At 41.8% G+C, this 13,132-nt stretch overlaps 2 protein-coding genes across 4 annotated transcripts in view; one reads left to right on the top strand and one right to left on the bottom strand.

The window, feature by feature from the left end:
* Positions 1 to 986, top strand: part of SMARCAD1 (SNF2 related chromatin remodeling ATPase with DExD box 1) — a 40,543-nt gene extending 39,557 nt beyond the window's left edge. The window contains exons 23-24 of one of the 2 annotated variants that reach the window (XM_021550316.4): positions 12 to 121; positions 425 to 986. In XM_021550316.4, coding sequence (XP_021405991.1) covers positions 12 to 121; positions 425 to 486 — 172 coding nt within the window. In that variant the 3' untranslated portion in view covers positions 487 to 986. Of the gene's footprint in view, positions 1 to 11 lie in introns of both variants that reach the window. The other variant, XM_085579067.1, reaches the window with a different exon arrangement.
* A 1,809-nt stretch (positions 987 to 2,795) lies between these two features.
* Positions 2,796 to 13,132, bottom strand: part of HPGDS (hematopoietic prostaglandin D synthase) — a 27,782-nt gene continuing 17,445 nt past the window's right edge. For both annotated transcript variants that reach the window (XM_021550317.3, XM_021550318.3), the window contains exons 3-6: positions 8,131 to 8,223; positions 6,851 to 6,960; positions 3,838 to 3,936; positions 2,796 to 3,151 (exon numbers count right to left, since the gene is read on the bottom strand). In XM_021550317.3, coding sequence (XP_021405992.1) covers positions 2,987 to 3,151; positions 3,838 to 3,936; positions 6,851 to 6,960; positions 8,131 to 8,223 — 467 coding nt within the window. In that variant the 3' untranslated portion in view covers positions 2,796 to 2,986. The remainder of the gene's footprint in view (positions 3,152 to 3,837; positions 3,937 to 6,850; positions 6,961 to 8,130; positions 8,224 to 13,132) is intronic.

Here is a 13,132-nt window from a genome sequence, read left to right as displayed (position 1 = left end):
GTGCTTTTCAGAGAAGTACAAGTCATAAAGCTTATTAGTAAGGGGACTATTGAAGAAACCATGCTAAAAATCAGCCAACAGAAACTGAAGTTAGAACAAGATATGACCGCAGCAGAATCAGGTAGGTGTCTTGCACATAATGATGTCCACTTAAGTAAATTAGAGCTGCAATATGTTACTCTGAAAAAACACAGTTCTTCATGCAGACAAGCCTTTTGTTGTTTGGGGTTTTTATATTAAACCAGAAAGATGTGTTTTTGCTGGTTGTTCTTTGATTTGACAGGAGGTGCCCTCTGAGTCTGACCCAGAAATCAGTGACCAAATCCTACAAACAGAGGATTTTTTTACTGTTTTGGGGACACGGGCTTTTATCTGTTTATGCGAAATATTTTAAGCTGTACTAATGCTTCTCTTTATTCCTCAGGAGAAGAAGGAAGCATTCCAGCAGATATAGCCACACTATTAAAAGCTTCATTGGGTCTCTAAAATGTAAATATGTTGTGAAATTTAAGGAAGAAATGTGATTAATTATCCCAAGGACTCTTACATTACTGTTGACCAGAAGTTTTATGAATGTTTATAACTTTTTGTAGTTTCTTTATTGTATTGCTCATGTTATTGAAAATTTTTAACACCAATAGCATTTTTTGATGCTTAAAAGCATAAATGGCCTAAATGTGCCAACCTCAGATGCTGAATAAAGATTTTACAGATCAATTTTTAAAATGGGGACCTAAGTAGTAAATTGTTTTAACAAATCTGCTACTGCTTAAGATTTGTCAGTATTTTTGTAATTATTTCTACCTCCAAATATATATATATATATATATATAAACTGTCTGTTTCACTGGATTCCACGTGTAAATTTTTTTATATGTGCCTTATTTGACAATGCTCAAGTCTGTTTCTGCTTGTTTTGGTTCATTTGACGTACCGTACTGGTTTTGTATCAACTTGTTCCAATAAAATTCCATACATTGACAAAATGTTTTCGTGGTTGTGGTGATTTGGGGCAGGTGAGGGGATGATAATGTGCATGTTAGAAATCAATTAGACAGCTCTCAAACCAGCTGGAACGTTCCAATTGAACTGACTTGGCTTTGTCCAGCAGTAATTAATTACCAGTGTGTCATTATACTCTAATTACAGTGGTGTGAGGATATTGATCATAAAAACAGAATTCCTGCCAAGTGGTTTGGTCAAGTCTATGAGTATTTTGGTCAACTGTGTATGATTTCTGCAAATTCAGAATGGGTGAGAAATTAAAGCTTTTCCTAAATGTGAACTAAACTGCTTGGCTTTTCCTAGATATGTTCTATGGCTGTGCTGTCAGTTCCAAAATGCACAACTGAAATAAGGTGAAGACGTACTGTATGGTTTGAGAAGGGATATGGGTAAGAATCAATTTTCTGTGCTTCTTTAATTCCACTGGTTCTGCTGAGCTACATAGTGGGATTTAACAAAGAACCACAGGTGTTTAATGCTACAGCTGATCAGGTTGTTTCTGTTGAGCATGATGCTGATCCAACTCTTATTCTATTGTACCTGCATGTTCTCACCTGCTTAGTTCAAATGTGGATTGAAATGAGATCCCTGCCCTCGTGTGGTGTTCTGGATGTGTGTGGGATCAGTTAATGCAGCCTGGAGAAGCAGTGGTTACCCCTGGGGTCAGTATCTGTCTTTAGGTGCTGTGGAACTCATGTGTTTCCACCTTTCTTCCTTGTAACTGTTTCTACTCTTTTTAGCTGGGAGTCTCAAGACACCTGGCTCCAGGTGGCCCTGTGTGAGCAGGAGCTTGGACCAGATGACCTCCTAATGTCCCTTCAACTATTCTATGGTTCTGTTTTTCTGACTGGGAAAGATGTACAGAGGGGAAAAAAAACCACAAAGCCACTCTCTAAGTCAGTTGCTGAAGAAGAGAGGAGTTTTGGGAGCTAAAGAAGGAAAAACGTATGAAGAGTCAGAGCAAAGCACACAAGGAGTTGCAAAGCGGGTGAAGATGGGAATGAGTAAAGGTTTCTTTCTGTTCTGACAATAACCTGAGTTGTCTTAGGGGTTGTTTGGTGTCACTTATGATTCAAAGAAATAATACTTGAGGTGGGAGGGGAAAGTAAATGTGAAGGGAAATACTTTCCCAACAGTGGCGATTTCCAGCAGGAATGTTATCCAAGTTTGTTGTAGTTTGTGTATTTACACCACACAATGGAGACCACTCACAAGCACTTGTCTCCCCTTGAGTTTGTGTAAACCACTTTGATCCACAGCCATCCACATTGCCAGGATTACCACCTGCCTTTTCTCCTGTCCTGGAAGAGCAAACCCTTCATTTGTTCTAAACCTGGTTGCCACCACCAACCCCCAGTTTGTGTCTCCTACTTATTGGTATAGATACTGTGCTGTTAAATGTTTTTGCAGGTGGTGTGTTTATGGGGAACTGGTGCTGGTGTGGGCACCAGCTCAGCTGTGCAACTGCTTTTGACTTGTTTTGGAGGTTTCTGTTTGGTTTTTTCGGGGGCACAGCATAAACCTCAAGCTTCTCAAACACTTTTTTCAAATCCTTGAATTTTATTGACTGAGTCTTTTTTTCTTTTTTTTTGTTTTTGCTTAGTGTCCCACACATTTGCCCTCTCCTTTTAAATTGCTTTCCTCAGACTGAAAGACTGCAATAGGCAAAATGTTGAGATTGCACCTCTCCATGATGATGCATTCACCTTTTCCCTTTGCGAGTGCACAAAACATTAATTGGTTTGATCAAGCACTGTGTTAGTAGAGGGGGAATGTGATTGAAACCACACTTCTGTGAATCAATATTTATTACTCTACTAAATCGATGTTTTAGATTCTCTTGCGAGTGGATACAAATACTAGATTTTGACTTGATACAGCATAGTCATCTGAAGTTAATTTAGATGATTCAGAAGTTAATAACTTAGGATGTTTGTCATATTGAAAACTAAACAAGAATTTGTTTCTCTGAGCAGCTGATCTACATTACACTCTTCGGCCTTTTCTGGATCCAGGCTGCAATAGCTGGCAGTGCTTGCACTCTCTCCCTGAGAGCCAAAAGCCTGGGGTATTTGTCTGCCAGGTCAGGCTTACAGGACAGAAGTGTTGTACTGCACACATCCCAGTAGAAATCAGCCCATGTTACCTAGTGGAAATGGGACAGAAAGCAGTAAATTTTAGTTGGTAATCTCAAAAGCCAGGATTACTAATATTCTCAAAAAATTCTAAATTTATCTGTTTTAAGCTTTAATTTTGGGGTTGGGGGTTTTTTTATAGCCCATTACAGCCCCAGCATTACAGGGCTAGTAGTTAGGTTGCAATGCAAAGCTTGACTTCAGTAAATATTGGTTCAAATCAAGTCCTGGCTACAAATATTAATTGTGCTACAATATTATTCTTTCCTGCTGAAACTGTGCTGCAGAAAACAGTTTGGGGTAAAAAGGGTACTATGTTTATATAGAGTCTGTTTCCATATTGCCTTAAAAATAAGTCAGTAACGATAAACAGGATTCCATGTAGTCATTAATTTGTGTTCACAAGTGCAAAAGCATTTTAAAATGTTTTGTGTCACCATACTTACAAACTGGTTTAGAAAATGCAGATCCTAGTCCTGGTTTGCCTAACTTTTCTAATATTGTGGAAAACAATTTTCACTTTGCAGTTGAGAGGCCAGTTGTGTATTGGTAAGAATAAAGGGCTCAAAGTGTGGGTAGAGTTCCTTGGGGGGGAGTTCCTTCATGGCCTGACATGAAATCCAGAAATTCAGCAGTAGTTCATTTCTTGATTTTTCTGGCAACCTACGGGAATGGGAGAAACAAAAATTATACTTACAGAATTCCCTACCAGCCACTTCTTGTCCCCTAAGAAAGTATCCAAATCTTTCAGTAGCTCAGGTGCTTTGTTGGTGAGGATATCATCAAATGCTTTTTTCTGTTGGAAGAGGAAAACACAGAGATTCAGTCAGCAAAACTGAATTTGAGGTTTTATTTTTTATGAAAAAGCTGAAATATGAAAAAGATTAGGGTTAGATGCCAAAACATGGCATTCATGGCTTGCTGAGCTATGACTTAAAGTCAATTCCTCCCTTAATGAGCACCTGAGTGCTCCTTGATGCTGATGTCTGTGGTGATGCTGCTCCATTTTCTGTGCTAACAGAAAAAGCACACAGCCATGGTAAGGCAGGAGCTCAGCTATAGATTTGGGAAGAATCCAACTACAAGATAGACTCCTAATGTCTCATAGCAATTTTTGGAGGGCTCTTCTGAATGTCAGCTTTTCTAGTGTGCAGAGTCTCCAGATGTCAAGAATCCCCTTCCATGCTGCCAGTCAGATGCTGGTCAGTTATCTTTGCTTATCAACCCTTCTTATGGGAGACATGGAACTTGGGTTTTGAGCTTTTTTGGTGGGGTTGATTAATCTTCCAACATTAATGTTCGTTATTTTGCTTTTTTGTCTCCACAGTAGTAAGATGCGAGGTGGCTAAAATGTGTTTTTAAAGGCCTTAGTGTTTGTATATTAATGGCTGAAGCATGAGATTATGGTGGTGGTTCTCTACAGGCTGCTCCCCATAGCAGAAAGTCTTAAGGCTGCTTCTGATTTTCTCTTCTTACCTGCATGGAAAGACTGCAGACTGCTGTGATCATCCGGTCAACCCACATGGCACAGTTTTGCAGTTACTGTGCTTGGCCTAATTTTGGAGGAACATGCTCAGGCTTGGGTAAATAAGCACTGGTGTGCAGGAATGGAATTATTTCTACAGCTTTAACTGAGGTTAATGTGAAAAAAGAAAATTAGAAGAGGCAGAAACCTAAATGCAGGCTGAAATCAAATCAATGTTTCCACAGACATGATTGAATATTTGACATTTTCTGCTTTGTTAAGAGCTTTGTTAAGTAAGTGGATGAGGTGACTGCAAATACCAGTCGGGAGTTTGCAGTCCAGAAATCTTGTATCTGTGCCCTGGGTTGTAGTATTTACTTTCTTTTTGGTAAATGATCCCCTCCCCACTGTTTTACCCTGCAAAGAAAACCCCAAGCTTTTGTGTGATTGTGATGGTAACATTCCCCAAGTACACGAGAGTGCACCCAAATTGTGAAGCTGATGGGGACAACCAGGATCCCTCTTCTGGAGTGGCACAGCCTGCTCATCTCAGCCCTGGAGCTCTGCAGCAGTGGGTGCAAAGCTTTGCAACCCAGCTGTGTTTTGGGGAAAGTGGGGTGACAGGGGAGGCTGTGCCTGGCACAGGGGGAGCTTCCACGGGCAGTTTCCAGCTCTGCTCCCCTAGTTTGCTTTGATTTCTCTTTGCTGCCGGCTCGGTGGTGTAACACATCCTCTCACCATTCCCCGGATGTGTGTTCCTGTGAGCACTGGTCAGGCCTGGGGAGGTGTTTTGCCTTCAGTGCATGTAAATGACTTAAATCTGGTATGGTGGGACCGTGAGACGCCACTTCGACCACAAGGTGGTGGCAGCGGGTCCAGTCGGAGAGGGAGGACGGACAATGTTGGGAGCGTGGGAAAGTGGGATTCCTGAGCATCCTTGGCCCCAGCATATAATTTAGCATGCATACGTGCAGATTGGCACATATGGGTTGGCTGCCAGCTCTTCCCGTTTAGATTAATCACTGGTGACAAGATCCGAGTCCTTTTTTTTTGGAAAAGTGCTCGGGTGCATGTGGGAGTTACAACAGGAGCTTCCTAATAGTACATCAGCAGGAGCGTGGCTCTTCTGAAATGATTAAAACTCGAGTCAACTTACCCTCCCAAACTAGGAAACATAAGGAAATCACTAGGAAATGTAAGTAATTCACACTTTTAAGTACTAAACCTCCAAATTTCAGATTTTCCCCTGCAAGATTTCAGAGCACTTTCATAATGTTTCTTTATTTATTATGGATTTGGGACACCATTTTTTACTCTGTGGCCTCTACAATAAAATACCCTAAATTATCTGAAATTTTGTCTTTGAATAAATGGAAGGTGGCTGCACTGGCAGTTTATGGTGAGAGCAGTTGTTGCACCTCCATTTCCCTAAGAGTAAGGTTAACTGCTCGGGTCAGAGCTGTGCAGAGCCTTTGTAACACTGGAGTGAAGTCATTCATTGCCTGCCTCCCCCAGCAACTGATCTGTGTGCTTGCTTTTGGGATTCTGGTGAGAGGCACTGGCCTGATGCCAAAAGAAGCCCACATGCTGTAGGACAAGCCTGTGACTGGTGTGTTAAAGTAGCCATGGCACCATAGCCTGGTGTCAGAAGCACTGCAGATGACCAAGTTGGGCTGTGACATCTGAAAAGCACAGTGAGGGCTGTGCTCCCTGCCCTGATTAGCAGTGCCTGCTGTCCTGACAAACAGTCATCCCTGGCAGCTGATGTTATTGAGCATTATTGCGAGCATATATTGAGTGATACTGAACACCTGGAAGAAATCAAAATGCAGAAACACTAAAGGATGGGATGGGGCTATTTATCTTACTGAGTTGGCAGAAAGATTTGAGCACAGGCTCCTTGTGACAAGAGAGAGGCATTCCACAGCACTAGCTGGGGTGGAAGTGTCCTGTCCTGTCTTTGCACTTTTGAAGCGCAGTTTGGTGTTGGCACATCCTTGGTTCAAGCTGAACTAGTGAGGGGCAGCTCATGAAGGCCACAGAGTTTCTACCAAGGGTGAAAACAACCTGGTGAAGGAAGAGGTGGGCATCAGCCTCAAGGAAGAACCACAGAGTTCCAGCTCAGCTTTGCTGGGTTGAGGAGATGAACCCGATGGCTGACACCCATCAGTGTCTCCAGAGCAGATGCTCAGATACAGGATCATGGTTTAGATGCTATCTCTGTTTAATTTAGTGATTAGCTTACTCTCACGTCCTGGTTTTTCTCTGCCCAAGGGAACAGCGTCATGAAATCATCGATGGTGTCCACAATGGCATCAGCTAAAGCCTGTTCCACAGGCGTCTGGCCTGCCAGACCTGTGGGAAGCAAGCATAGGAGGGATGTTAGAGACAGCATCAGCAGGAATTTTTGATGCCCCAAAGGTAAACTCTGCAAAGTTTAAATTAGTAGCACAACTAATTTTGGGAAAAGCCCATCATGGTCAGAATGCGCTCCAGATCCCAAGCCATTGTCACTGGTACAAATCAATCAAAAAAAAAATCTGAACTTCAGACTGCAAAAGGAGCATGGTTCCAGATCAACCTCCCTACAGGAGCCATTAAGGGAGGAATCTAGGGTGGAAGGCAGGCTTTCCTGCTGTTTTTCATCAGTGGGCTTTTCAGTGGGCTTTCCTCATTCTCCTCTCTTGCAAGGAGTAGGCTGTATAAAATCTTTCCTGGAGGAAGTGGGCAGGAACAGAGTATTAAATACATGCTTGAAAATGTGTTGTGTTAGTGCCTTGAAGAATAATGCTATGAACTTCTGCTTCCTTCCTCAGTTAGAAAATGGGAGGTATTTTGAAAGGCAGGCTACATCCATTTGCTCACAGTGTAAAAAAAGCAGGATTGTACTTGCTTCCCTGCCCACCTCTTCAATTTGCTGTTGTCCAGTATGCCATGAGTACATCTGCATTCAGCCAGAGCAATTTTGCAGATGTCGTTCATGACAGCTCATTGACCTAAAGCAAAGCCTGGCCACTCTCTTTGATTACTTGCATTACTAAGTCTCATATCATTTTATCTAACTGGTTGTGTACTTCCACAAGCATGTAAGTATTTAAAGATGCAAGTGATGTCAACATCTCCTCTAATCTCTCTGCTAGCCCAGAATTGATGCCTAAATCTGCTTCAGAGTTCTCTGCATGCTATGATAATCTCTAATGCTTCCAAAACCTCTTCTCCTGGCCATCTCTCTGGTTAGCCTGGCAGGTCAAAGTTGAGCTTTAGGGGAAAGTGCCTCAGCAGCCTTAGGGAAACCACAGGTATGCGCTTTCTGTCATGCAGGGACAGGTGGATAAAATGTACTGGCTGGAGAAGTCAGCCCAAACCCCAGGCACTGGCTTCATTTTTGTCATGCTGGTATTGACTTATGCAAGGTTAGGCTTGCCAAGCCATTGGTTTGTTTCTGTTTTTACTGTGGATGTATTTTTACCTGAACATTAAGTGTGACCTCAGAAGAGAGAAAGAAAATAGTCAAAGATTTATTACCTGCTTCTCTGGCGAGGTATCTTGCCATTGCCAGGCTCTGGTGAATGATAACTCCATCTACTTCCAGAATAGGGAGTTTGCCAAATGGGATAGCTTGGAGGAGAAAGTAAAAAGGAAAAAAATAACCACAACCACAAGTTAAATCATAGCCATTAACAGTGGGAGTCTGTGACAGCTGTAGTTTTACCACTCAGAGGATGTGCATTGTTATAGCACTTAACAGTTTCACACTGTTTCTGTGCAGAAATGCATGGACTAAAAAAAAAAAAGGGTAAAAACGTAAGGGTAAGGATGTAATCAAATTGCACTGCATGAAGGCAACTACAGCACAGAAACCAGGCTTTGCATTTTCCATTTCCTGGCCTTGTGCTGTACAAGCTGAACATGCTCCTATATGTACAGAATTCTTTATATAGGGAAACTTTTCAGGAGAATATTAGTTTTTTCTTCTCTATCCTGCTTTTTCCTTCCCGGGAAAGTGACTGCCAAGATTAAGTAAAGATTTACTGAAGATTTCATATGCAGGATGCAGCTGGGGCATGAAACCAGAGATTAGGCCTACATAAGAGATTTTGCATTTATTGTTTGAAATTCAGAAGCAGTGATTCAGAGAAGCATCTACATTTCTGAATTTACATCATGAGAAGGCATTTCACTTGGTAGTCATTCCTGAGACAAATATATCTTTCACATTGAACTACAAATCCTAAAAAACATTCAAATTCACCTGATGTGTCTTGCATTAAAAAAAATATGCCAGTTATGGGGAAGAAGCCTCCAGATTTTAAATATAGGGAAAGACAAATTAAGCAGGCATCATGGATATATCTGCAAGGGAGTTTGAGAGAAGAAATCACTCTAATTTTTCTGTTATTAATTTTGTAGTTATGTGGAAACTTGGACTGCTGTTTTGCTGTGTTTTGGAGAAGCTGCTGGTGTGATATGAAATGGAACTGGAACCTTGGAGCAAAGCTTAATCTGGGGGAAACACTCATGTTTAGGGCAGTGAGAATCTGCCTGTGGGAATCTGGTGCTGTTCACTGAGGGCGCTGTAAATCTCTGCATTTCCAAGGATGCCGTTTCAAAGTATGTGGCTGCAAGTGCTGATCATAGCTTTGTACCCAATTTTCATCTGCATTACACTTTATATAATGAATATTTATATCCATTTTAAGACTATCTTGTGATGTAAAAAGGTGGTAGTGGAGAAGTGAGAACATGAACATTGGCTATTGGAAGCATGCAAAGTGCTTTCAAACCCAGGAGAACTGTCTTTACAGGGCAGCTGGAATGACACCTCTTTTCCATGAGGATTTTTAGTTCTTCATGAAAAGGGGACAAGAGTGAAATCTTATGCATTTTTAACTGTTTAGCAAGGCAGCCTCATAAATGATGAACACTGCTCCGTGGTTTTGCATGCAGTATGTGAATCATATTAGCTACCAGCTCCTAGATGTTAAGTCTTGTTCTGCAACATGAATTTTGCAGTTGCACAAGACATCCATCCACTCTCCTCTGTGCCTTTTTTCTGTTTGCTTTCCCCCCCACTGCATCTGAAGACAGTACTCATGACATCTTTTTTTTTCCTTAAGTTTTAGCACACTGGGAATTCAGTATGAATTTGGATGCTGATGAATAGCAGAAACAAGAGAGTTCAATGAGCATTAGCTGCCATACCCCAGGAGAAAGCAGTCTCTGCTGCTTGTTACTGAAACAATAATAGACTTGTTGCACAGAAGACTTCCCATGTTTATTATCCAGAGAGCAGCAAGGCCCTGGCAAGCCCATGTTTTGTTTCATTGTGAATCCCTGAGAGATGACAAGTTGTATCCCCTGAATGTTTCACAGGAAAGCTCTCTGGCTATGAAAATGACAAGAGCCTTGGTTCTGCGCTCTGGAGTAGCGGTGCACAGGGCCCTGAGCATCACTGCTTCAAAACAGCAGAGGTGTGTGTAACTGTTTGCTGATGTAAAGCACATCTTTCAGGCCAGCACAAGTAGAGGGGATGAGAGCAGGTGTGACTGCTGGATGTGCCAGTGTGGTCAGCCTGCAGCCTGCTCCACGTGCCCCCAGACAACACAGGGATGTACAACAATCCTGACAACAACAAACAGTAAAAGTGCAGCCAGAGCAGGGGTAATAGCTCCCCCCATGAAGGAGTTAAGCAGCCTCTTTTGGAGGCCCCGGTAGGAATGCTGTGGGGTGATGCAGTTTCTGGCAGGGTCAATATGACTAAGCCAGTCTGTAGCAATAGCTGTCAAAACACTCTGTCACTCACTGCTCAGGTTGAGAAACTGTGAGACTGGGATTGCTTCATCTAGAAACCCACAGATATGTTTGCTGCTGTGTTTACATACAGGAGAAGTAATCTAGAAATCCCAGCTCTGACTGGTGTTTCACTTTGTGGGTCGCTACAAGAAAAATTAAAGCCAGTTTGTTATTATGGGCTTTAAAATTTTTTTTTTAAAGAACACTTGATTACTACTAAAGGACGGAAGGACCCTTCTGAACATTTAAGGAACATGGGTAATGGTGTCAGAGTCAGTTCTCATGTTCTGTTTCTCAGAAATCTGGTAATTTCTGAATTCAAAGGAATTGCTATTCATTCCCTGAGAACATGAATAATGTCTACAAATGTCATCATCCTCAGTGCTGAGCTACTTTCTTGAAGACCTGGTTATTCTTTTCTGAAAGAGAAACTGAGTTTGCAATTGAAAATATACAAAGCTCTGTTTTGTGTACCCACAATTGCATGAATGTTAATAAAATTATAAAATTAATCAATGAGAGCAGACTTGATATTTTTTTCCCAGCTGACAGAGTACATGTATATAATTATACACTGATTTTGTTGATTGAGTTAATAAGCTATAAATGAGTGTAATTCTAAGAGGTTTGAAGAAAGTACACATGTCCTGTGCAGATAATTTTAAAAATCTGTTATTTCTTCTTGGGTGTAGGGCACCATGAAGTACTGCAAATATTCAGGCTGTTTTACAGCAGAAGAAAATAACAAAGACTAGTCAAGGGCAGGAAATATTTATTGTATATCTCCTCCATATCTGAGGAGAAGGAATAATGGCTTACAAAGTTGTGTTTTCAGTCTGGAAAAAAATTAGGAAAAAATAATCTTTGCCTTGGAAATTTTATTGTCTAAAATTCATGTAATGACCAAAACCTTTTGGAACCTGCTGTAAAGTATCTTTCTGCTTTTGTCGTTTAGAATAACAATTTTCCCAGAAGATTTTTTTGTATGTCTGAGTTTGGCTGTTATGAGGAGGAATGCATTTTCTGTGAAACCTGGAGTCTTCCTTCTCCAGCTGGAGAAGAGGGGGTGGATTTTTGTCACACAGGTCATCCTAAGGGAGAATGTGAGGAGCTTTCACACTGGATGGACACTGATTGCTGGAGGTAGAGGCTGGGGTTTGAGAGATGACCTCCATGTGGCCTCTAGAAACTTTGCCAGTTGCACAAACCACACTTAGACCATATTCTCAGGGGCTCCAAACAAAACAAAAACCTCTCTGCACATGGATTTAAGCAGAGGTAAGATTTAATCTTATCCTTAGACCCAGGAACATGGGCTTCTGTGGATTGCTTTGATTTCCTGTAGTGCTTTTGGCCCAATTCTGCTCATTGACCTGTTCGAGGAGATGCCCAAATGCCCCATGTGCATAAGCATGGTACTAAAGCTGTTGAAGCTTTCTCAGTTTTGGTGAAAGGCGTGGTTTGTGTGGCTGCAAATAAGCAGAGCAGGTAGGGTGGCTCCTGCCTGGCTGCTACTTAAGATGTGGAAGTGAAAAGCTGCTGTGAGAGATGTTTGCAGGCTGCAAGGACGTGAGTGTCACTTTGCTGACTTTTCTCTCACCCTGGTTGTTTTGGGGGCTGCTTGGTACTTATGTCAGTTTAAACCCTTGTGTATCCATACGGATGTGCTTTCCATGTTTTTCAAAACAATGTTGTCTTACAGTGTTTCCAACTCCCACTTGAGCAAACGCATTTTGAGAAGGAAAAGCAGGAAAATCTACTGCTGTCACCATGCAAACAGTGTCATTTCTCAGGCATGCACAAAATATGACCTTTCCTGTTTATTTCCTGCTTGCTTTGCCACTTATCTGAAGTACAAAGCATGGTGAATGCTTGTGTTCCAATTTTAGACTGAAAGAAGAAAATGGTTTTTCAAAGGCCTCCTTTTTGAATAACTAAACCTGTACTCTTTCTTAAATTGAACTTTTATCAGCAGGTTCTTGCTTTTCATATTATGTTGGTTATTTACTGGCTTTTTGCATCGCATGCTGGAATGAAATCTGCATAGTCTGCACTTGCAATGAAGAAAACCTTGACAGAAGACAAGTCCTCAGACTGATCTGCAACCTCTCTTCTCAATTTAGGAAGATGTCACTAAAGTATCTGTACAGTGTTTAGGAATTTGTTTCATTCCTTTTCATGCTACTTTAATTTTGGTTGGCCTTGGTGACAAGAACTGTGGTATTTATACAACTCTCTGTTGGATGCTGAGCATGTGTGTTAAAAGCAAGAACCTCCATTTAATTAATTTCCACTCCATCAAGCCCCTAAGGGCTGTGATGACTGCTGGCATGCTGCCATGCCTGTAGGCTCTCCCTGGTGTTCAGGCCTTCCCTTTGAACACAAGCTCCTCACTCGTCCTCCTGGCCATGACCCAGTGGAGGGTGCTCCTGTGGGACTGTTTCTCTGCCAGGGAAGAGTGGAGAAACACAACAGAGCTGAGCATAGTTTTGTCCAATCCTGGCACCTAGGCTGGTCAGCTACTGGTGCTGCAGTGCTTCTCACTGCTCCTCTCCCCTGTGCAGATACAGTTCTTAACCATCTCCTTCCCTTACCTCTTCCATTTTCACTGCTCTTAACTTCTCCATTATTCTTCTCCTCACTTCTGTTCTGTCCTTCCAACATGTTCCCCCATTTCTACTGAGCTGACCTGCCCATGACTCATCCTGCCCATGTTGTAATTGTATATGGATCT

The sequence above is a fragment of the Lonchura striata genome, chromosome 4, assembly GCF_050655825.1.
Source record: "Lonchura striata isolate lonStrDom1 chromosome 4, ASM5065582v1, whole genome shotgun sequence".
Taxonomy (NCBI): Eukaryota; Metazoa; Chordata; class Aves; order Passeriformes; family Estrildidae; genus Lonchura; species Lonchura striata.
Note: the sequence above shows the minus strand (reverse complement) of the source record. Positions and strands in the feature narration are given on the sequence as shown.